Source organism: Oreochromis aureus, linkage group 2, assembly GCF_013358895.1.
Source record: "Oreochromis aureus strain Israel breed Guangdong linkage group 2, ZZ_aureus, whole genome shotgun sequence".
Lineage (NCBI taxonomy): Eukaryota > Metazoa > Chordata > Actinopteri > Cichliformes > Cichlidae > Oreochromis > Oreochromis aureus.
In genome coordinates, this window is record NC_052943.1 from 6,461,799 (window position 1) to 6,484,771 (window position 22,973).

At 41.8% G+C, this 22,973-nt stretch overlaps 1 protein-coding gene across 4 annotated transcripts; it reads left to right on the forward strand.

The window, feature by feature from the left end:
• The first annotated feature begins 1,295 nt into the window (after window positions 1-1,295).
• sh3tc2 (SH3 domain and tetratricopeptide repeats 2) lies at window positions 1,296-19,626 on the forward strand. 4 transcript variants are annotated; one of them, XM_039616202.1, is made up of 23 exons: window positions 1,296-1,615; window positions 5,321-5,429; window positions 6,557-6,655; window positions 7,502-7,636; window positions 8,429-8,556; window positions 8,752-8,857; window positions 9,008-9,151; window positions 10,567-10,765; window positions 10,850-10,923; window positions 11,071-11,266; window positions 11,516-11,652; window positions 11,867-11,917; window positions 12,013-12,317; window positions 12,488-12,682; window positions 13,001-13,861; window positions 13,969-14,189; window positions 14,308-14,474; window positions 14,741-14,918; window positions 15,018-15,168; window positions 15,391-15,513; window positions 15,615-15,765; window positions 15,887-16,083; window positions 16,658-19,626. In XM_039616202.1, the coding sequence occupies exons 2-23, from the start codon at window positions 5,405-5,407 to the stop codon at window positions 17,525-17,527; spliced, it is 4,713 nt and encodes a 1,570-aa protein (XP_039472136.1). In that variant the 5' UTR covers window positions 1,296-1,615; window positions 5,321-5,404; the 3' UTR covers window positions 17,528-19,626. The 4 variants fall into 4 exon arrangements, with proteins under 4 accessions (XP_039472136.1, XP_031589196.1, XP_039472133.1 ...); XM_031733336.2 differs by lacking the exon at window positions 5,321-5,429 and having other exon boundaries at window positions 1,297-1,615; XM_039616199.1 differs by lacking the exon at window positions 1,296-1,615 and having other exon boundaries at window positions 5,074-5,429.
• The last annotated feature ends 3,347 nt before the right edge of the window (window positions 19,627-22,973 follow it).

Genomic DNA, 22,973 nt, shown 5'->3' on the forward strand with positions numbered 1-22,973 from the left:
GGCCAAACATCCACTGGTGACATCACTCTGTTCTTTCGAATGGAAACTGTTTCTTTAAGTATGCCAAGCAGTGGAAAACAACCACAGTCAGCACAAATAACACATGACAGACACGTCATTTAGTTGCACTACTAATGTGTTGCTAAACTGTTTGTGTGTGTGTGTGGTTGTGTTGTTTTTGGCCATATCATTCATTTGTTTATCAGTTGGAGGTAATGTGTCTTTTGTTTGTCATTCGCACCGTGGCCATGTGTCCACTATCAGTAGCACTGATCAGCAGTGTGCTGCATTCTTCACTAAATCTCACAATCCTTGCCCTTTGTCCACTCACATGGCAAGGGGAAAGTGCACATACCCACTCCGTGTTATACCATTCATCCTACAACGCTGTGCTTGCTTGTTTCTACTCATTCCTGGCTATTTGTAATTTGCTGATATTTAATGCTTTCACCCCCCCTCCTCTCCAACACTCTCAGACTATTGGAAGCAGAGCAAAATAAATGGTCTGTGTCCTCCAGCCTTGCATAGCCAGTTGCACGATCACATGAGCACCACAGGGGCGATGTTGTGTGTTCAGGGTGACTTAGTGGTGGTGTACTTGGGGCTACACAATCAGTTCCAGAGTTTATATTTAACTAAGCACGCAAAAGAAACAGAAAAAAAAAACATGGTAGACCAAAGCACTGCCGGCTCGGGGTTTATTATCACTGCACACACAGATATGCATAACACAGATACATAACCCAGAAAGTGAATGACAAGAGGTCACTGCTGTGCCTTTTTGTTTTGTTTTGTTTTTGTAGTGTCATGCAGCACGCCAGGGTAAATATGTCACACTTCCAGGCATCACTCTGGACATTTCGCACATTCAGTGGACTTGTTGAGCAGGCCTGTGAAAAAACAGGAGCTTTGGAATGAAGATGAGTGATTTGTCAGGTATGTGCTGAACAATGCAAAGAGAGGAAACAAAACAAAACAAAACAGGTGATTACTCAGTCATCTAAACGTCTGACATCATTAGTGGTGCATCAAGACAAGCTGGTGAGACTGGTGTTGTAGAATGGGAAGAGAGAAAGTATTTATTATTGTGCATCTGGTACTCTAAATACGAAGAATGTAATCGTGCAACAGGTTTGAATAGTTTTGAGACGATAGATTGAGGATATATTTATAACCTGACCTCTTTTCGGTTTAGTCCTCTGTGGGATCCTGTTTCCAGATTCTGACAGAAAGAGGAAGTTTTTTATGTATGAGGGTGAGTGAGGGGAAGAAAGAGGGAGAGAGAGAGAGAGAGAAAAGGAGGCCCTACGACTGCCCCAAAGTAAATGTAGGAGGAGTTACAGGGAAAAAAAAAACTTCCTCGGTCAGTGGCACGCTGTTGGATAGCCTTTGAAGCGACAGGCACGCACACAAACCCACGCATACACCCACATTCTCACTCACTTCCACACTTTTTCGCTGTTTCCTTTGCTTTCACCCGCGGAGATTGACAGCACACTGAGCCGCTGTCATGACACGCAGCTCACCGGTTACCGCTCACGGTACATTCATTAGATACGTTCTGCCACGCACACCAGGAATGAACTGAAAAGACAGAGCTGGCACCAACAGAGAGGTAAGAATGTGCTTTTAGCTGATCTTTAAGTTTCGTGTTGTCATAAACTTTATTCCGTTGGGCAGTCGCTGCTGTACTTTGGACCATGAGGCTGTTGTCAGTCTCTAGTGAAAACGGTAAACAGTTTTCTGAACGTTTGAATGAGAAGTGACTGCCAAGAAGTGATTTCAGTTCCTCGGTTTCACTAATCGTTTGACAGTAAATAGTTACAGATTCTCCCAAAAGGTCAGAAAAGTCAAGTAAGCGGCAATCCAAAGGCTTCTTAGAATCAGCAGACATTATCCACCAGCATGTTGATACATTTTGCAGTGATCCTCCAAAGTGTATGTTTAAGGGATCCAAATGTCTCTGTGTAACTGTGGGAATCTCCCTGCAGGGAGCTCTCTCCATCCCAGACACACAGGCATGTGAGTGAGTTAACAGGGGGTTATAGTCTAAACTTAGAGCTCATAACCCCTGTCTCACATTTCTCTCTGCTAACTCCTATCCCACATGTTTGCCGTCTACAAGCCTACACTGTACACCCAGAGACACCTCACCTCAAACAACTCCTGCCTAGTCATGCAGTTGGACACAGCCACCACACAGCTGATCACACCATATGTCTCTCATTATGCTAGATGTTATTGTCATGGCCCACAGAGTGTCACAATAGTGTACCAGGCTTTGGCTGTGGCTTCAGACTGTGTGGAGACTGGGAGGTTGTTTTAGGTATGTGGTCATTAGTTACAACAACTCCTGTCATTACAAGCAATGCATGATGTGTCTGAGGCTTAACAAGTCAGCAATCGTGCATTGTTTATAAGAGACTTTAGTGAAGTGGTGTGACAGCCTCACTCAGAAGAGAAAGGGTTTTGAACACTGAAGCTGAGAGGAAACAATATTTTTATCTAAAGGTGTTTGGTAAAGAGGATATATGTGACTTGTATAATCAAATTGCCTTGTTTTAATGATAGTATCTATGGGTGTTATGGAGACAGCTGCTGTTAGGTTTTGATGCTAACAAAGCCCTGTGCATGTGACTGCGCATATGAGCTTGGAGACCAGTCTGCGTTTATTAGATTGGACATTTGTTGAACAATGGCAAACAAGCAGGGCTGTACAGAGAGCGTCAGGATATTTCCTGACATGGCTCTGGCGTGTTTACAGCTTTCTGCCTCACCAGGCACACATGCACAGATTCAGTCATGAAGAAGAGGAGACCGGTTACAGACAAGAATATCAGGCCTCTGCATCGCCTAATTTTGCGGAAGCAATTGTTTTCCAACATCAGTGATTGCATCTGATGGCAGCTGACACGAGGCGTGTAAGGCATCAGCTGTTTCTATCACCTCATTACATCAATTGGCTTCTCCATCATGGTTAACAGCGTAATCTGCAATTTGCTGTGTCTGCACACCAGCCGGCAGTCATCAGATACGTTTTCAAAGTTTAACTTGGATACTGTTCGGGTACAAAAACAAAATGCATCATTCACTTAAATATGGTGATGTTAGACAGTATTGACAAAGTGATGGAAAGCTGGCATTTGACATTTGAAAGGTAGAAAATTCTGAAAGATGCTTAATATTTTGTCAGCGGTAAATCGACCTTGTCTCGTACCAGCAGCCATAAATCTGACTATCAAAGCCACGGATTGTTATAGTTTTAACAGTTTTAATAACAGTGAGTTTTTAATGGATGTACACTTGTAATCTACCCAGGTTTACTCTCTATATAAGCTTATTTTTACAGCATGTGAGGTTTATGCCATCAATTTGACACTTTTTGGTAGTTTTATCCACTTTTCATTTACAGTATTAGAACAGATAAGTATAGATATGTGCACATACATTTTGTGGGAAACGCGCTTTGCTATAAAACCCACTTTGGTATTTTAGTTTCAGTAATTTCCGATCGACTGGTCAGCTGTGTGTGAGTTTTCTGTGTGGAGTCTGCATCTTCTCCATGTCCCTGTGTGATTCACTCTGGTAGAGCCTGACCGATTTATTGGCGGGCAAATATTATCAGCTGGTATTGGCTATCTAACAATACCAGCATTTGTAACAGCTTATAAATAATATTTTATAATAATCAACAATTTTAAGATCGTTCACATTGCATAGTTTTTCCACCAGGAGGCACTCTGCAAGTTTCCTTTTGGGAACACACATTTGGAACACCACAAAAAACCAGTAACAGCTGATCTGAGTAGAGTCATGCAGAACGTAAATGAGTAACTACAGGTAACAAATGCTAGGGAAATGTATGCTTCAGTGTCTGAAAGAGCAAAAAAACCAAAAAAACCCAAAACTGATATATCAGGATTCGATTTTAAACATGTTATATCAGTCGGGCTCGACTCTGAGCACACCGGCCTCCTATCACAGTCTAGAGACGTGCATATTTAGGTGAACTGGTGATTCTAAATTGGTTGTGAATGGGACTGTCAATAGTTGTCTGTTCCTTTGTATTAGCCCTGTGATGGGCTGCCAACATAGGGCCCAGCTGTGTGTGCCCCTGTGACCCTGAATTGGATAAGTGGTTAAGAAAATGGATGAGAGAGAGATTAAATATAGGAAAATGATTAGTTACCATTTAGCTTTTATGTTTAGCAGTTATAATTGACATAAACACTGTCAATTATAACTACTTCTGTCTATACTCTGTATGTTGAAGAGAAAATCATAATATGGGTAATTGTTTTTTTTTATATGTTTAAAGAATGGAGAGAATTTCACACTCTCAATGGAGCCATTGCTGTATTATTTACCGCGTCCCTCTCTGATGCTAATGGGTCACCTAAGGTCAATGATTCTAATTTTCCCCTCCCTTTGATGCGCTTAATTAACAGGGTGTCTCATAAGTGAGAACAATGGCATCTATCACGATCTTCTCACCACGCCATCTCTATTTTCAGCATCAGTCCTTTTTTTTTCTCAGTGACCTCACACTGTAGAAAGAGGCTTTCCTGCGGTGCTCTTGTCATATCAGTTTGCTATCTGATGGTGGAAAGCTGAGTTGGGTTAAACTTGACGACGAGACAAACTGATCCTCAACCTGTGCCACCAGGAAACTCCTACCCCCACTTAGCGCTGACCTTGCAGCCTGTCCCTCTATGGAATCGCCTTACTGTGTATCAGCAATACGTTATCCCAGCAACAAACGCACACACACACACATTGTCTATGTGACACACATTCTGTGCATATTTTCACTGACACACACAACACATAAGAACGCTACCACTGAGGCCTGGCCTCCCACCCCCCTACACACTCATACCAATCGCAGAGAGTGCTTTGTGCATTCACTGACTGGCTGGGCAGCTACTGAAGAGAGAGAGAGAGTAAGACTGGTGGGAGGGGGAAGATGGAGACAGCAAGACACAGAAATATTAGAAAGAGAAGCAGACAGATAGGGAAGAAGAAGAAGTTAAGACTGGGGTGGGGGGGGGGGCATTAGAGACAGATCCTAACTGGTGGGAAGACAGAGTGAGCAGGGCAGGAAGGAGAGTACAGAAATAGGAAGGGAGCCGGGAATTGTCCAGTAGAGAGGAAGAGAGGGAGTTGTTGTTGTTAAAGAGGCTGAGGGAAACTGATGGGATGGCATTGATCTCTGGGAGCTGCCGACTCCTGGGCCAGATGGCGTCTTGTTGCTGCAGACCTCTCCTCAGCTCCTCCTGTTGCGGACCGCTCATCAAACTATGCCTCTCCTCATTCACAGGTCGGTCCCACTCCGTTCTCTGTGCTCTGCTGCCATGAGCAACTGCTACATTCATATAGGCAGGAGCAATAATCAGTATACAACATGGGTAATACACTTAGCCAAGAAGGTAAAAAAAAATACAAATAAAAGGGGGGAGGCATGGTGTGTTTCTGCACTGTGACTGCATGACTTTGCTTGTGTTGACTCAAGCAGTCCCAGTGGTGCTAACTGTCCTCCGTGTTGTAGAATGGAAAGAATAGGCTTTTGTCCTCTTAGGCATAATGTCATGTTGCAGCCTGTGTTACTAAATTGTGTGCTCCCATTGTTTTGTGAATGCTTTGCATCAAGATAATGATGTTCTGTTGTGGTTCTGCACTGACAACGCATGTAAAAAGTGGAATTCTAATCCGAATTATTACAGTTTTTATCCCTTTTTTAAATTTAAATTATGTCTGATGTTGTGACCACAGTGACATAAATGTGTGCTCTGAGGAGTCAGGGGCAGAGCAGCTGAGTGTGTGTGTGTGTATGAGTAAGCCTGGAGGTCTTAATGATGTCAGCGCAGTTGTGTGTCCATGCTCAGCCTGTGTGTGTTTAACGTCCGTGTATACCCTTAACAACTCCTCAAACTAACGAAAAAGCTCAAGTATGCCTCCGTCTCCCTAAGTGATGTCAGCACTCTCCCCACCCAGAAACATATTTGTTTAAAAAACCAGAAGATCCTTCTCTAGCATCTGTAAGGTAAAGCTACACCCAGGAGGATCTTGACTTAAAGACTAGAAATATATTAAAGGACTAAAAGCAAATATTAAACTCAACTCATATCTTTTTGTTTTGTTGAGTTTGCAAACCCTCGTTTATGAACCTTGATATGAATGAAATAACTTCCTGGATTCTTTGCTGGTTACTTTTTAACACTTCCTGCCAGGAAATGGTCTACCTTATAAGCTAAGTATTCAAAAAGGTGATAAATGAGGACCGTAATGAGATTTGGGGTACTGATAAGCAACATTTGTTTGATTTATTTATTTTTTTTTTAAAGATAGGTTAGCTATTTGCTAAGTGGCTGCTGGCTGTAGCTTTGTATTAACCAGTGGATGCAGGAGTGCTGGATCAAAGAAAGTACATTATGCATGTATCCCCAAATTTTAGACTATTACTAGTGTGATATTTAACACTCTATTGCTTAGGATCATAGACACAATTTAATTTTTTTTTCCATTTTCCGTATTGTCATTGCTTTTCTTTTTTCAGACATCTCTCCTGCCGAACTGGATGCTCTATGGAGGGAACCGCCATATACTCTCGGTGGAGCTAATGAACACTTCCCAGGAAATGACATCATGACTCAAGGTGTGTTAGCTATGTTGCACCAAACAGCCGAATGTTTGGGATCAGTTTGAAATCATAATATTATTAAGTGCCCGATTAGTTTAGAGTACAAATAAGTCATTAGGGTTCATGTGATAAAGAGCGGTGCTGCTTGCGCCGTGTTCAAGCAGAGGAAGTGTTTGGGATATCCTCCCTGCACAATGGAACAAACCAGGGACAGCCCGTATCAACTTTCCTGAAAAAAAAAAAGTGTGTGCATTCAGCTTTCTGCAGGTTTAAAAATGATTAAGATCCTGTTTACTTAAATGGCTGGCACAGAAAAAGTGCTAGAGTAATTGGTGATATGTCTAAAGCTGTAATCTACTAAAGTATGTAGCAAATGAGTTTAAACTGAGCATAAAATGAAAAACTTGACTTCTTACAGCATCCAGTTTTGGAAGATAGGATGTGTGGTGTTAGTTCATGGACTACTGTGGATGTATCAGGAAGAAAGTCTAGAAACTACTTTTAAATTCATGAGTTCAGCCTGTTCAAATACAGACTGCAGCGTGTTGTTTTTGTAAATAGCAAAGAGCGATAGCTATCTTGTGTCATCTGGTAACATTCCCAGTTTAATCTCCATGCCAGTCTGGAACATGCATTACAGTAGCAATCTACTCTTAAAGCCCTTGTGTTGTCTGTTTTGATAAAATAGTTTCCACATACAACATCCATGTCTCGATTACACCTCAAATGTGAAATGCTGTTTAGAAAACACTGGCTTAACCAAAAGTACGCTGAGTTTCCTCTCCTCATTTTCTCCTTGTTTAAAATTTAAGATCTAAACTAGATTCAGGAACTGTTTCATGACTTTGTTTCCTCTTTCAGGTGCGGGTGAAGAAGAGGATGTTGCAATAGTAGAATCAGGTGAAGGTACGGTGGAGCCTGACAGTTACTGGAAGAAGAGGAAGGAGGCCTTCCTTAGAGGAAGTACCGTGTCACTGGGAGACAAATTCTCTTCAGGTACACTTTGTGGTGCTTTTACTGGAATTATTTGCCTGGATTGTGCTGCCTTATTACTGGAAAACCTGCTTTCGTATAAGCTTTGCTAAACTAATTTCATACACAGGACCGTTTCCCATGCACATTATATTTATGCATACTGATGAACAACATTCCCCGTCTGCTAATGTTTTACTCACTCAGCATTTTAACTTCATCCATCATTTTCCCTCAGGTTCTTCCTCTCAAATGGATTTAAATGGCCACACTGAGTGTCCAGTAAAAGGCCTAATAGCTTTGTTATTCCTCTGAGGAATCACATTGTGCTCACAAAGCATCTTCCTGAAATATAAGCTCTCAGAGAAAATATTTTACAAAATCTTGCTTTTTTTTTTCTTGATGAAAATGATGTGTTTTTATTCTGGTTTCGGTTTTATGTTTTACTTTTTTGGAGATACTCTGAATAGTGGAACAAAAGGATTTAAAATACCCTCCATATTTATTCCTGGTTAGCTGTAGCTCAGGTAGAGTGGGTGATGTACTAACTGGAAGGTTGGTGGTTTGATTCCTGGCTGCTCCAATCTGTGCTGTAAAGTATTTTGGGGCAAGATACTGAACCTTAAGTGTTCCAGTGCATTCATCAGAATGTGAATGTGTGTGAATTGGTGAAGGAAACATGTTATATAAAGCGTTTTGAGTACAATATAAGTGGAGTAGAAAAGGCTAATTCTTTATATTCCTCATTATTTCACTGCGATAACAAATTTAAACTCAGTGTTGATAACCCCAGCGCGCATTTTGTCCTCTTGCTAGAAATCGTGCTTTTGTTCACCGGACGACGGCGTTCCAGTGCAGATTCTGACCGGACCCTCCAGGAGGCGCTACGCACACGACTCCGAGTGGTGGAGAGCAACAGCCAGGACGTCATACAGCTCTTCAAAGTGAGTCCCGATGATGAAGACAACACATAAGCTTTCCTGCACTTCTAAACTTTCTGATATAAAAATGAAAAAGTAGTATGTTTTTACCATATAATGAGTTCATATTATGTGGTATTATATACTGTACATGTAATGTGCACTTTATAGAGATGGCTTAATGATTTTTTACTGTAACGTGAGACTTTGTTTCTGCAGGACTTGTCTGCACGTCTGGTCTCTGTCCACGCTGAGAAGGATAGCTTTGTACTCACATTCAAAACTGTAGAGGAAATCTGGAAGTTTTCAACATACCTTGCACTAGGTAGGACTAATAAGCAACCTTCTGGATGACATTTCAGTGTCTGTATTCTCTCTTTTTTGTCTTTGTTGTGCCGTCATCACAGTAATAATACTGGTTGGCATGAGTATAAGCAATAGTATTTCATGTGGTGCCGCATGTGCTCTTGCCCAGGCTATGTGGCTCGTTGCTTGGAAAACTTCCTCTGCGATCCGTCATTCTGGCTGGACCCAGAGCTGCTCAGTGACTTGCAGATCAGTGTGACGGTGGATGAGGAACATCTGGCCACACTGTACCTCGGACTTTTACTCCAGGAAGGTCAGTAGTGTCGTAAGCGCAATGATTCATGACACTGAAATATAAGGGTTTGTTTTATCAGTCCTGGCATTGCAAAAGGATAACAGGGGGAGGGAAAAGGTTAAGCATTTGTAAATAGAAATGAGATCCTGTCAGTAAATCAGTGATCCAAAGTCTCTACTTTAGACTCTAAATCTTCTGCCTATATTTCAAAATGTTAATCTACTGATTTATAATGAGATTTAAAAAATAAAAAAGAAAGACCTTAAAGATATTTTAATGAGTCATTGTCAGAGGAATCTTGAACTTAAGTAGTTAATTATAGCATGTTAACTGAGTTCACTGTGATTTGATCCCATCCATCCATCCATCTATCCATTCGCTTCCGCTTATCCTTTCCAGGGTCGCGGGGGGCGCTGGAGCCTATCCCAGCTGTCATAGGGCGAGAGGCGGGGTACACCCTGGACAGGTCGCCAGTCTGTCGCAGGGCCAACACACAGGGACAGACAACCATTCACACTCACATTCACTCGCACATTCACACCTAGTGACAATTTGGATCATTTGGGGCAGCACGGTGGCACGGTGGTTAGCACTGTTGCCGCACAGCAAGAAGGTCCTGGGTTCAATTCCACCATCAGGCCGGGGTCTTTCTGTGTGGAGTTTGCATGTTCTCCCCGTGTTTGCGTGGGTTCCCTCCGGGTACTCCGGCTTCCTCCCACCGTCCAAAGACATGCAGTTTGAGGGGATAGGTTAATTGGATAATCCAAATTGTCACTAGGTGTGATTTGATCCCATTATTTTTAATCCATTTCTTTGTGACCCCAATTAAGACTTAATGAACAGATTGCCTCACATGGCTTAAGTAAAATTGTAGAACAGACCCACCTCATATGTAGTGGAAGCACTTTTGTGCTGTGCGGAAACTAATTTAGAAACTATGATACACTTTTAATCAAGTCAACATTATAATCGCACTTTTATTCATATCAGGTTTATAGAGTTACTGTTAAACCAAAATCCCAAATTTGATCTGCTCTTTGAATGCATTAGACCTGAAGTACAACTTATTGCGCTGCTCTCCTCCATGAATGTGTATCGATTCCCTCCTGCCGGGGCAGCAGACATCCCTTCTTTCTCTTGAACATATCCTTCAGGCAAAAAGCATCATGGGAATGTATAATAGGACTGCAGTGCTGGCAAATAGTGGTGAAAATTACATTAACTTAATGGGCCAGGTTATAGAACATCCATCATTTCCCAGTGACTGAATGAGGGCGCGACGACTCTGGCAATTTTGCTGATTTTGAACTTAAGTGCAGTAACTTTTACCAGCATCATAAGCAATGACTAAGGACAGGTTTTGTGTTTCTTTGTGTTTGGGGCGGGGGGATAGAGAAGCTGATTCTCTCTACTAAACATCACTCTCCTTCCAGGATCCTGCTTTGCTAAGGCGCTGTTCGCCAGAGCCGACAATGACGAGGATGAGGAGCAGCTGTCATTTCAAAAGAATGACCTCTTGGTGGTGAGGGACACGGGGCAGGACGACATGTGGGAGGGCACCTTGCTCACCACAGGAAACCACGGCATGGTGCCAGTCACCGCCATGCAGCCCCTGCCCTACCCGTTCTATCAGTAAGTTGCTATCTGTTCCTCAAATTGACCACTTCACCTATGTGGAGTACAATATTTGTTAAATTATACTTCCTGTTTGGTCAGGTGGTTCCTGAAGAAGTACCCAGTCTATGCTGGATGCTCACAAACAGAAAGGGAACCATTTGAGCATCCTATCGGTAAAGCTTTGCTATCACATACAGCATACTGTAACCACAGTGCCTGTTGAAATGTAACTGCATAACTAACTGATATACCCTCAAATTCCTAATCAGTGTGCTTAAAACTGTTGTTTCTTTTGCCCTTCACCTCATTAAATGCCTCAGTGACTGGCTCCTGTGTGGCAGTAGCTGACTACAGCCCAGTGGGACCAGATGAGCTCCCGCTCAGCCAAGGTGACGTTGTGGAGATCCAGGGTCTGCTGCTCCGAAGCCTGGGTGTTTTCATAGGACGACACACTTCAACTGGACGCAGCGGATTTGTTCAAATAGCTCACGTCAAGCCTCTCAATACCACACCCTTGTAAGAAAGTTTTTTTTTCTCTTTTTTTTAAATCCAGGCAGTGGCTTAAACTAGCTGGTCTCATTGTAACATGTGACGTTCCACCTTAAAATCACTTTATCGCGATGCCATCTACATTCCTCATGTCTTGTTTACAGTCTTCTGCTAATCTTTTATGAAATCCTATTTCGAGGATCCGCAGTCTGGACAGGGCGGATCAGGTGATGAGGCCTGGATAATCATAATGCTGCCTTTGTTTCCGTTACACAGAGATGGACAATTGGTCTTTCTGACTGAGGAGGAGAAAGCCAGCCTGGCTCAGGTTAACCCTTGCAGTTCTGAGCTGAGCGACAGCGGCCTGCTGGAAAGGCTTTTCTCGACTGACATCAGCTCTGTTTACAGGCTAGGTAAAGGAATGACTGGGCTCGCTGAGAAATGTTGCACTTTTAATTAGCTAGGGGAAAAGGGAGGGATCATGTCTAGGAGGCATAACTGAAATACAAGTCATGTTTGTTTCCTAAATAGCGGCGGTATTTGTAATTTATTCTGGGAAAGATAGTTTCCATCTGCGCTTCCAGCTGGAAAATCAATGCTGAATTGATTTACCTTGTGTGTTTCCAGATAGGCTGGATGAAACCGACTTCATGTACATTAGGAGTCGGCCAAAACATGGTAATGACTTTTCAAGAAGAAACCAGACATTTACGATGCTGATGCCTTTGAGCAGCTTGAGAAAGGGTTTATGATGATACCTGTCATCTATACAGATCTTAAAGGCCTTACAAGCGCTCGTCAAAGCATCATGTCAGAGAGAAGTGGGGTCACATCCACCCACCAGTCGTCCCCTCGCCAATCGCTCTCTCGCTCCTCTCCTCATCTGTCCCTCTGTCACTCTCTCAATCCTCTGCCACGAGAGGGAGAGCGCCTATCCTTCACCCTGGATGACACATTCAGAGAACTGGACGAGTTCCAGGAAGATCCTCCTCTCTTCTTGGAAGAGAACAGCTGGGATGGGGAGGAGTCAGAGAGCAGTGACCCTACACTGACTCTACTCAACCAGGAACACTTCCAGGTCAGCAGAGTCTGTTTTTATTCATTCATTTATTACATTACCCAAGTCTTTCTTTCTTGTCCATGTTGAGCTTCCTGTGTCTGACTTTCATTAGGACATTTGCCCTCCTGTTAACTCGGTTAATGCCTAAAAAACTCTAAAATCCTTTGTTTGTTGTTTTTTACCCCCAGGATGCTTTCTTGCCCCTGTATGACCTGCAGTATTCCTTCCTGTGGGTGACCTTCAGCGGCAAGACTGAGGACGAGCTGTCAGGTCACCTTGAGAGTGTCAGAGAGTGTGCCAAGAGAATGGGAATGCACTGGGCACATCGGCGGGCGTGCTTTCTCCTGGGGAGACTATGTGCCAGGAAGCTAAAGTTCTCACAGGCATGTTTTTTTTTTCTTTTATTTGTATTTACCATAAGTGTGTTTTGTAGGCTGTATGATTACATACTTAGTGTTTTCTAAACAGAGATTTCAAGGCAAGTTAGCCTGTAACAAAACACCACACTGTACAGCACATTATCATTTACATAATATTGTAATAATAATTTTAGAAATGATGCTTTTTGCAGTGTGGAGAGAGATAAAGTCATGTGCACAAATTATTTGCCGTACCTTTTAAATGAAAATAGGTTTGAAACACAGAATTTTGGTGCAGTTTTATTTGGTGATCTACATCAGTCTACACTCTTTCCTCCTCAGGCACGCGTATACTACGAGGAAGCTCTGAGCGTCAGGGTCGACAGCTTCTCTGACGTTCCGCTCCTCGTTGCTCTCTTCACAAACCTCACTGCTATTTACCTGAAGCAACGCATGACTGACAAGCTGCCCCAGACTCTGGAGAAGGCCAGCGCCCTGCTCCTCTGCCTCCCCTGTCATTCCTTCACATCGACCGATGAAGTCGAACTGCTCAAGGTGCTCCTGAGGAGATCGGTGGTGATGGTGGACAAGCACCTGGAGGCTCGTATCTGCTACCTCATGTCCACCCTCTTCCTGCTACTCAAGAAGAGCGATGATGCTCTTCCTTTTGTCGAGCGGCTCCAGTTTCTTTCGCTGACTCTGTCTGCCGCCGACGGGCAACCGATAGCTCCTTTGGATCTCAACTGGCTCCTCAGCTGGCTCTATCACTGCAAATACATGCCTTACTTAGCACTGGCCTCGCTGAGCCTGGATTCGAGACAGGACCACTCTCTTCACAATGTCTTTCAGAGGATTGAGTTATTTATCAGGAACTCTGTTCGTTTGAACCCCTGCTGGAAGGAAGGAACCTCACTGCTCCCTGCTCAGATCGTAGTTTACCTGCAGCAGACTCTGGCAATAGCCGAGCGCGGGGATGACATGAAGATCCAAAGGGACCTGTGTTTGGGCTTGGCCTCAGTTTACCAGCAGTACGGCGCTCTTGATAAAGCACTGCACTGTGCTCAACGAGCCGTGGAGAAAGGAGGCCACATCAATGAGGAGGAGGGATTTGAGGCGTCTGTGTTGCTTGGCTGGTTGCTGGTGTTGACAGGCCAGGCTGAGAAGGCCCAGAGTGTTCTACAACCACTGCTCACATCACTACAGGTACAGCGACCAGTGATGAACTGGTGAAGAATGACGCACACGCAGTGAATAACATCTAAAAAAACATGAATGTCATGGGTAATACGTGCCTTCGCATCTTTCTGCAGGGAACAGACAGTCCCACTCAGCGAGGTGTGATCCATAACCTGCTGGCTTTATGTCTGAGGCGTCAGGGTCGCATCCCAGAGGCAGGCTGGCACCTCCACTCTGCCTTGGTAATCTCCAGAGAAAATGGAAACCAAAGGAATCAGGCCCTGGCACTGGCCAACCTGGGGTGTCTGGCACTGGATGCGGGGGCGTCTTTGATTGCAGAACGCTTCCTGGTCAGGTCAGATCTTTGACATTTTTTGAAAAATCTGCCACAGATAAGTTTTGACAGATCAAACAAATCTAGCGTCTATAGGATTATTTATTTTTGATATAATCTTATTTTCTCTTTATTTTAGATCCCTGTGCCTTTTTTGGGATCTCTGGGAAAGCCCGACAGATGAGGAGCATGTTCAAACCTACCTGTGGCTGGGGCGTAGCTACAAAGACAGGGGGCGGAGTCAGGACATCAGGGCATGCTATGAAATTGGGTTACTAATTGCACTACATGCCAAAAACTTGCACAGTAAGTACAAGTTCATCCATGAAACTTGATGTAATGTAGCTCCACTGAAAATGGCTAGTGAGGCATCACCTTCAAGCATGCATTTAGGTTCATGTATTTGTGCACACTAACTACTGCATGTAAATAGTGGACTTTGTATTAAAATTAACGCAGGTAGTCTGTCCTTTAAACCCACATGTATTACGTAACTATAAATAGAATATAGAAGAGGAATCAAAATATGACCAGTATGATCAGCTGATTATGCTGATCTGAATTTTTCACAGGTCAGATGGTGGTGGCCAAGGTGCTGAGTCGACTGTATGCTGACATGCTGCTTTATGGTCAGAGCATTGTCTACTATGAGCACTGTGTGTCAGTATCCAGAGAACTGAAGGATAAGAGACTGGAGGGGGAGTATCTGGAAAAGCTCAGTAGTCTCTACCTCACACTCAACGATGAGAGGTGAAGATTTGCATCTCATTTCTATGATTCTGTCTCTATCTGTAACCTAACACCTGTGTCTTAGATTTTATGTTTTTTTTAATCGTGCATTCTGTGCAGGTCATCTCGTAAATCTCTCGACTACACCAAGCAGAGCTTGAGAATTTCTATCGATCTGGGAAAGAAAGAGGAAGAGTCTGAGACCTGGCTACAGGTCGGACGCATTTATTATCTCATTCATGAGGATGAATTGGCTGACATGTATTTACAGGTGAGGAGTGTTGGTGTGTGTACAGTGGTGGGTAGAGGGAACTTTTTCCATTCAGTGCCTTTTGTTGTTTCAGGTATTCCTGGAATGTCGATATTCCACATTCCTAAGCAGCAAACATTTCCCTTACTAAACAGTTAATTTTTTTACTTATGAAGTATAAGATAAGATCAAATGATAAAATTTGATTGTGTCTTTTCTTATTTTTTTTTTGGTGTTTTTCAGGCAGCAGTAAAGACAGCCTTAAGGATGAATGACCCTCACTTTGCCATGAGCATCTATGAGGAGGCAGGAGATGTTTACTTTAAAGGTCACAGGAACCGGATGGCTTCACTGCCTTTCTACAGGGTAAAAGGATGTACTGATACTTCTAGCGTACTGGTTTTTTTGTTCAATAACAAACTGTAGAAAGTTTGGTTCTCAGTAAAATTATTTATATTTGCTTTCAGGATGGGAGTCTGCCGTTTGCGAGGAGCATCGATGACATCCAGTCAGAGTTTCGATTGTTAAGTAAACTCACAGACCTGCTGATGAATGAAAAGGAGCACCAGGAGGCTCTGCAGTACGCAACACTGGCTGTCCAGATCGCCAGCAAAACAGGTACAAAGTTGAGCAGTGCCTGAGCCTCATGTCTGTAATATTCCTCTCAATCCAGGTACAGTGTGGTATTTGTACTTGGCAAGATACTTAAAAAAAAAACATTGACTTTTTTTTGCTTTAGGAGTGAGTGTGAATGAGAGGAGCGCTTACCATCGGCTAGCTACAATTTACTACAGTCTGGAGCAGTATGAGATGGCAGAAAACTACTACCTGAAGTCGCTGTCACTGAGTCCGCCTGTCCTACAGCAACCCAAGGAGGCTCGCTACTACACCAAGGTCTACTGCAGGCTGGGAAACTTCACTCTACACAAACTGAAGGTACAAGGGACACAGTTACAGTGTTGCATTGGGAAAGATAGAGAGAGCACATTCCTAAAATGATCCTATGTGGGGAAGCGACCGCACCGCCTCTTATTTTCTCTTATTTTTCATCTCGCTGAAGTCAGCGTTCTCAGAAAGAAATGGAAAAATGCCCCCAGAAAGAAAAAAATAATAAGAGTGCGTTCTGACTCAGGCATATTTAATATTACTCTGTTAAGAGAAACACACATGCTCACACTGTCATTTGTTTTACACTTTAACCAATAATTTAGTGGCAGTATTAAAAATCTTCTTGCTTTCTGTTTTAAAAATAACTTTAGAGAAATTGCACTGATATATATTTACTTCTTTTGTTGGCGATGATCGATTTCACAGTCAAAAGCTGATGGCAAATGTAAGCTTCATCTTTCTATGTGTCAAAATGACCTGCTCATGTTTTAATCATTGGCTGAGGAACAGTTAAATCGCTTTCAGGTTCATCTCGTGGCGATCTACCCTTCAAATGTGGAAATTATGTGTTTGATTTTGACGAGACCAGTTCTGACCTCTGTTCTGCGCGCTCTCTCTACAGGATGCTTTTGATGCAGTGGGCTACTTCCAGCTGGCTCTGGCAGCAGCACTTGAGGACCAAGCTAACCCTGAGGCTCTGTATGTGGTGTACATGAAGCTGGCCGAGATCCATGGCAACCACATGCCCGATGCTCAGCTGTGCCAAGTTTACAGAGACAGAGCCCAGAGTCTGAAGAGAGTTTTGGCTGGATTGGAAGGCGCTGCTGTTGGACAGGAAAACAAAGATGATGCAGATAGTGAGGCTGTCCAAAATATGGAAAGGAACTTGGATGCTGACGTGGGATATACAGAAAATTTGGTTAAGTCAAGCTCCTCTTTTTATTCTATACCTGAAGGTGCCACGAATGAAGATGACTTGGCTCCAAGAACTCGTAGGATGCACGTGAAATCAGACGACAGATGCACGGACGCTAATCGTAGATTAGCTGCTAATGGGAAAACCCACCATAACTATCTTCCTGACTCAGTGGATGTGTCTGGCTCTGAGACAGATACCATCGCCAGTCAGTCGTACAGTGAGAGCATTTTGACAGAGTCCTTCGATACAGCCAAGGAGGACATGTCAGACTCCAGCAGCTCAACTGACACTCTACAAACTCAACTAAAGCCACCTGAACATAACATTCCCACTCAAAAACCTGTTAATTGCACAAGTGACATCACAGGACACGCACAGACCAAAGACGCTGATTCTGATACTCAGGATGACAAAAACACCCTCGCTAATGAGACTCCAGCTCAAACAGAGCCTGGTACTGACCAGAAAGAGAGTGTTGTTATAAACAATGATGAAGCTCTAAGAGAGGACAAAGAGGGAAATGGTTGTGAGACAGGTGACGCACACAGTGAACACGCTGACGGAGGCACATAGTCTTTCTCCCTTTACGGATCCTGCCGGCTTTTGCTTCATCAGGTCACATGTGTCTTGGCAGGGAAAAAGCCACAGGGCACAAACCCAATACTGTAAATCTATGAGACAATTCGCTGATTTAGAGCATGTGCATTCTGTCTTATGCAATTACAGGACACTGTGCTTGTAATATATGTTTTGTACATTTTTTTATCTCTGGAAGATATGACACAAACATAAAAAAAAGTGTTATTTTCTTTCCTGAGTGTTGATTTTTAAGTGGTCGCCCAATCAAATAAGGGAGGAATATGCAGAGTATGTGCGCGGTTCGATAAGGAAGAACAGATATAAAACACGAAAACAGTCTATTTTATGTCTTTATAATAATCACTGCTCATTTATATCACCTGCTGTTACTGCTATAATGGTTGGTAGTATTAATGATTCTTTGTGGTAGCATTTCATGGGCAGTGCCACCCATTCCAGTATATACATACATATATATTTAGGTTTCCTAGAAACCATTCCAAAACAAAGATAAGTGTGATATGCTGTAAATGTAGAGGAAGTTTTAAAAATAAGCCGAAGTATGTCTGAGCTATTTGAATACAAGGTTAGATAAATTCATTTGCATACAGGTGACACGTGCGTTATTCAGCAGCTTACTTTCCTTAATGGAAGGCACAAAACCAACCTGATGTCAGAAAGAAATCACAATGTTCCAGGTGATTTCATGCTTGAAACCAGGCAAAAAGAGGACAGAGGAGTAAATGGTGTGAGAAGATGTACTTGAAAGTGATCCAGAATGCTCTACAGCTTCCCTGCAGTGTGTTCCAGTATGTTTTGTCCCTCTGGCTTTGTTTCTTATTTGTGTTTTGGTTGATAGAAAGACCACCATAAACTGATGCAGATTAGGCACAATTTGGTGCACAAAAATATGAAGGAAATTGTGAAAATATGAAGGTTCTGATGCTCCCTGTGTTGAAATTGACCTTATTCCTGTTGTGTTTATTGTTATAATGGAAATGCAAAAGAAGGAATGAAAGAGAAAATGGCGCATTTGTTTACCATAATGTTGTCTTCATTGGGTTTATGTAAGTAAGTAAGTTTCCATTTTTGACAACCATGAAGTGCTCTTAGATGGCAAAGAGCATGTTCACAGCAGCTCACTTGAGCAGTTAAAAGTCTTGAGCAGGCCAGTTTGATTCAGATTTAGCAATGATGGCAGGAGGAATGGATCCAAGTGACCTCAGTGTTTCAGGAGGGATCTTGGCCACAAATGCTTTTCGACAGAGTAGTGTGTCTTTGAAAACTGTGATCTTAAAAAATGTTTTAATTTAAACCTGTAGGAGTAGTAGATGGTTAAAGGACTGGTTCTAATATAGCGTTTTTCTGTTGGAGCACTCAAAGCACTTTTTGCAACATGTCTATCTAACAATGACATTCCTATGAATGCATCTAGAGCAACTTGAGGTTCAGTATCTTGCCCAAGGACACTTTGGCATGTAGACTGGAGCAGCCAGGGATCGAACCACCAACCTTCCAATTAGCGGGTGAGCTGCTCTGCCTCCTGAGTCGGAGGCATGAACTGTATATCGCATTAATGCAACATAAAAGAGAAAATCTTCCTCGGGTGACTAAGAAGGCGAAGAATGGAATCAGACTGTAAGCAAGAACATCCATAAGCAGAAGAGGCAAATGGATACTGTAGTCAGGTTGCACTGCTTAAAGCCATCATAACAAAGATGAATGCACATTTGAGAGTTCAGCTGTGCAAAAGCCATTGATACTGGTCAACAGTGCCTTGTCGTCTCACAACAAGAAGGCTCCTATTTCGCCTTTCTGCAAGGAGTTTGTATGTTCTCCCTGTGCCTGTGTGTCTTTCTGGATGGATAAAAGGAATGGATGCATAAAACCCATCCATATTTCACTGACATTCTTAGTCCAGAGACATGGATGTTAGGCCAACCGGTGATTCTGATTCTGAATTAGCATTAATGTGATCTGAATGAAGGCCGTGAAGTGTACAGTATAATTTCCCTTAAATGTGATTTGTAATCAAAGTGCTCTGACTGGTCGGTAAGATCAGAACAGAGTTCATTAAATTGCAAAGGTCCATATATTTGTTATAATATAAATGATATAAACATATGTTTTGTATTAATTAGCTGAAACTTTAGTCAGCAAATTAAAAAATAAAGCACCTGATCAAAATCAAGTATTTATTTATATAATGCACAAGTTTCCATTTGGTGAAGTATAAATTTAAAAAAAACAAATTCAAAGTTAATATTAAAAGTCACTAATAAAGTTGTCTTTACATCAATCCTATGAGCTATCTGACTTACAGTGAAAGGCTTTCTGATACTGATATTTTTTTATTATTGCTTACTTATTTTTGCCAATGCTGTGAAGTGACCTGTTCTGTACCAGCTGAAATACAAATACAGGGAAGGCAGAAAAGAGACAGAGATAGAAATAAACCTTCCACCAAATGCCTGGAAACCACAAATCCAGGCTGAGCATAATGAAAAGTGTCTTTTCAGTCCTTTTACAAGCTTATTGGAATCCACTGCTTGGAAATTACTATATTTACTAATTACATCAAGCCTAGTCAAATAAATGTTTCACAAGGGACATCACAGGAAACAGAAGTCTAAAATACACCCACAAAAGAGACTTCATTTCAAGTAGTTTGGTACTTCCCAGAGTGTCTTAATATAAACAGTGATGAAGATCTAAGTGAACAATGTTGGTGCCACACAGAGTGAACATGCACACTACACACAGTCTCTTAGCGCCACTCATATTTCTTTCATTTTCCCACGTGTGTCTTTGCAAGCAAATTGACTGTAATGTTAGGAGCACATGGCGCTTATTGTGCAACCCTGATGTCATTACCGTAAATCTGTCATATTAAGTCAATTCAAACCATGTGCATTTCTAAATACTGCATTTATCACTAAATGTCAAAACTGAGAACATTTTATCTTATTTCATTTGATTATTTTTAATATGCTTATTCTTAATTTGATGGCAGCAAAACAGAGGCAGAGGCATGTTTCCCACTCTGTTGCATCACCACTTGTTCAGTTTTGAAAACCAAGTGTTTTCCATTTTGTCTTTGGTACAATTTTCTTTTTAGAGGATGACAGGCCACTTTAGTACATCTACTGTTTTTGTGGTTTGGCATTGACTTTCTGATATAAGGAAAGCGTGCTCTTAAAAAGAGGCCATCAATGGCAGCATGCTATGTTGTTCAGAAACCTGAATATGTCCTTCAGCAATATAAAGGCTTTGAGAGATGTGCAAGTTATCCATGCTATGAGCACGAACACACTTCCACTCGTGAAACTCATGCCTAAGATCAATAAGGACGAGTTGTGCTCATTCATCTGCCATCTGTGTTTGAGCTACTACTGCAAAACTCAGTTCGGTTGTTATCATTTTCATTTTCTTGCCCACCTCTGTTGCACATCCTTTAAATCTCACTGCTTTTCTGTCATTCTGCCTGTTACACTCTCATTTGTCCAATCCATCTCCTCCTGACCACCACCAGCATCTAGACTCAAGGAGAACCTTCCTACTTCCTAACATTGTTTCACTCCACTCTGATATGGAGCTTCACTGGAGTCTACTTACCAGATAGTTTACTACTCAAAATCTGTATTTCAGCAAATCTTCCTTCAAATGAGCTGATGACCGGCTGGATGGTGCTGATCCACAGTGTGATCCATTAATAAGATCAAAAGAGTTTTCGTCCTCCAAGCCCTAGAGTTCTATGACACTAGATTTCAGCCATTCACAATTGGTTAGCCGTGATTACTGGTAGTATACAAAGATGTTTTGATATTCTCCGAATCCTTTAACCACATTGTGCTCCTGAGATGATGAAATCCAGAAATCCGTTGCAGTTTTGAACAATATTCTTCATTTGTTAAACTTTTCACTGCCGGTCTTTCACACAAGCCTGAACTTTTAGCCAACTTGAGTTCTAAAATACTGTTAAGACTTTACTGAGTTATCACATTAGCCATGACATGTGAGAAGAAGTGTTTCCACTATTTATTTATTTATTTTTAATATTAGACAACTTTTCATTCCAAATGTGAAAAAAAATGAAAAGAAAGTGTGGTTGTATTTTCAAAGATAAATCAGATTGATCATTTTCAGATTTTGCTCTCATTTTTTCCTCTCTCTAAATATTTATCATATGACAATGAGTACTGAGCAAAAACTAAGCACTAAGATTTTATGTAATAGAGTTCTGTTGTACCTTAAGGTCAAATAGAGGGAAGCAAAAAATAATGCTGGAATTATACGGTATTATTAGAGGAACAGGTAGACTTCAGACTATGGTTGACCTCCTCTCCACTGACCACGGTACTCTCTGGGCTAAAACACATTATTTGGAGAACTGTAAAAAATTATTTTCCCAATAATGAATTCTTCTTTACATATAGTACATTTCATTAAACTTCCTGTAAGGCAGGAGTCTAAGCAAGCAGATATTTCTGTTTAGAAAAGTACAAATCACTGAAAGAAAGTTAACTTTTTAAAAGTTCTTTTTTAAATATACACCATAACCTATAAAAACTTTTTCTTTTTTTTCTTTCTTTCTTTCTTTTTTTTATTAAGGATGGGTTTTTGTAAATTTGGCACTTCTTAAACAGCTCCACAAGAGGGCACTCTCATACTGATTTAGTATTTGGCTGTGCAGTAAAAACCATCAGCACGGTGTTCCCGTCTTTAGCCAGAGGTGGGCAGTGAAAGACAAAGCTTAGCTTCATGATAGTTTTTTTTTTTTTTTCATCAGCAGCCTTACAACAGGTAGAATAGGAGAGAAGATGAGGAAGAATATCTCCATCAATCTGCTTGGTAATGACAGCAAACCAGGGGGAGCATAATGTAAAGTGTCCTCTATGTCACATTTATGGCTTCAGTTCACATAATGTCCTGTAATGACCTTTATGTCCCAGAGCTTTGAAATGAACAGTGAGTAGGAAGATTTGAACTAAGACAGACTTCCTGACAGATTTACTTTAAAACACAGACAATAATAATGGGTGATTTTTTATAGGTACATATAGTGCTGCTTGACTGTAGCCATACTTTTGTGGAGACTGTTTTGCTCCACTGGATTTTTCTGATTAAATCACTAACATATTAATTACCCTGAATTTCATTGGCAAATAGGAAAATATCAGAGTGAGAGTTCAAACAAGGGCAAACAAAGAAACGGCTAATGACTTGATTGTTGCAGCACAATGAGGAAAAGGAAGAAATGTTTGCATACATGATCTGCATGGTAAATAGTATTGCAAGGCTTCCTTCCCCCCGAAAGCATGAGTTTAGCACAAGTTCAAAACGAGAACAGCTGTGCCAAAACAAGCACTGAATTGTTCTTCCTTTTTAAGTATTCCCAGGGTTACATTCAAGCAATCTTTAGGGACTTATAATTAACAAG

Coding starts and splice junctions, on each gene's coding strand:
- sh3tc2 (XM_031733337.2), top strand. CDS start 5,200: ATGGCATTGATCTCTGGGAGCTGCCGACTCCTGGGCCAGATGGCGTCT. Junction 7,637..8,428: donor GGGAGACAAATTCTCTTCAG/GTACACTTTGTG, acceptor TCCTCTTGCTAG/AAATCGTGCTTTTGTTCACC. Junction 11,918..12,012: donor TAGGAGTCGGCCAAAACATG/GTAATGACTTTT, acceptor TCATCTATACAG/ATCTTAAAGGCCTTACAAGC.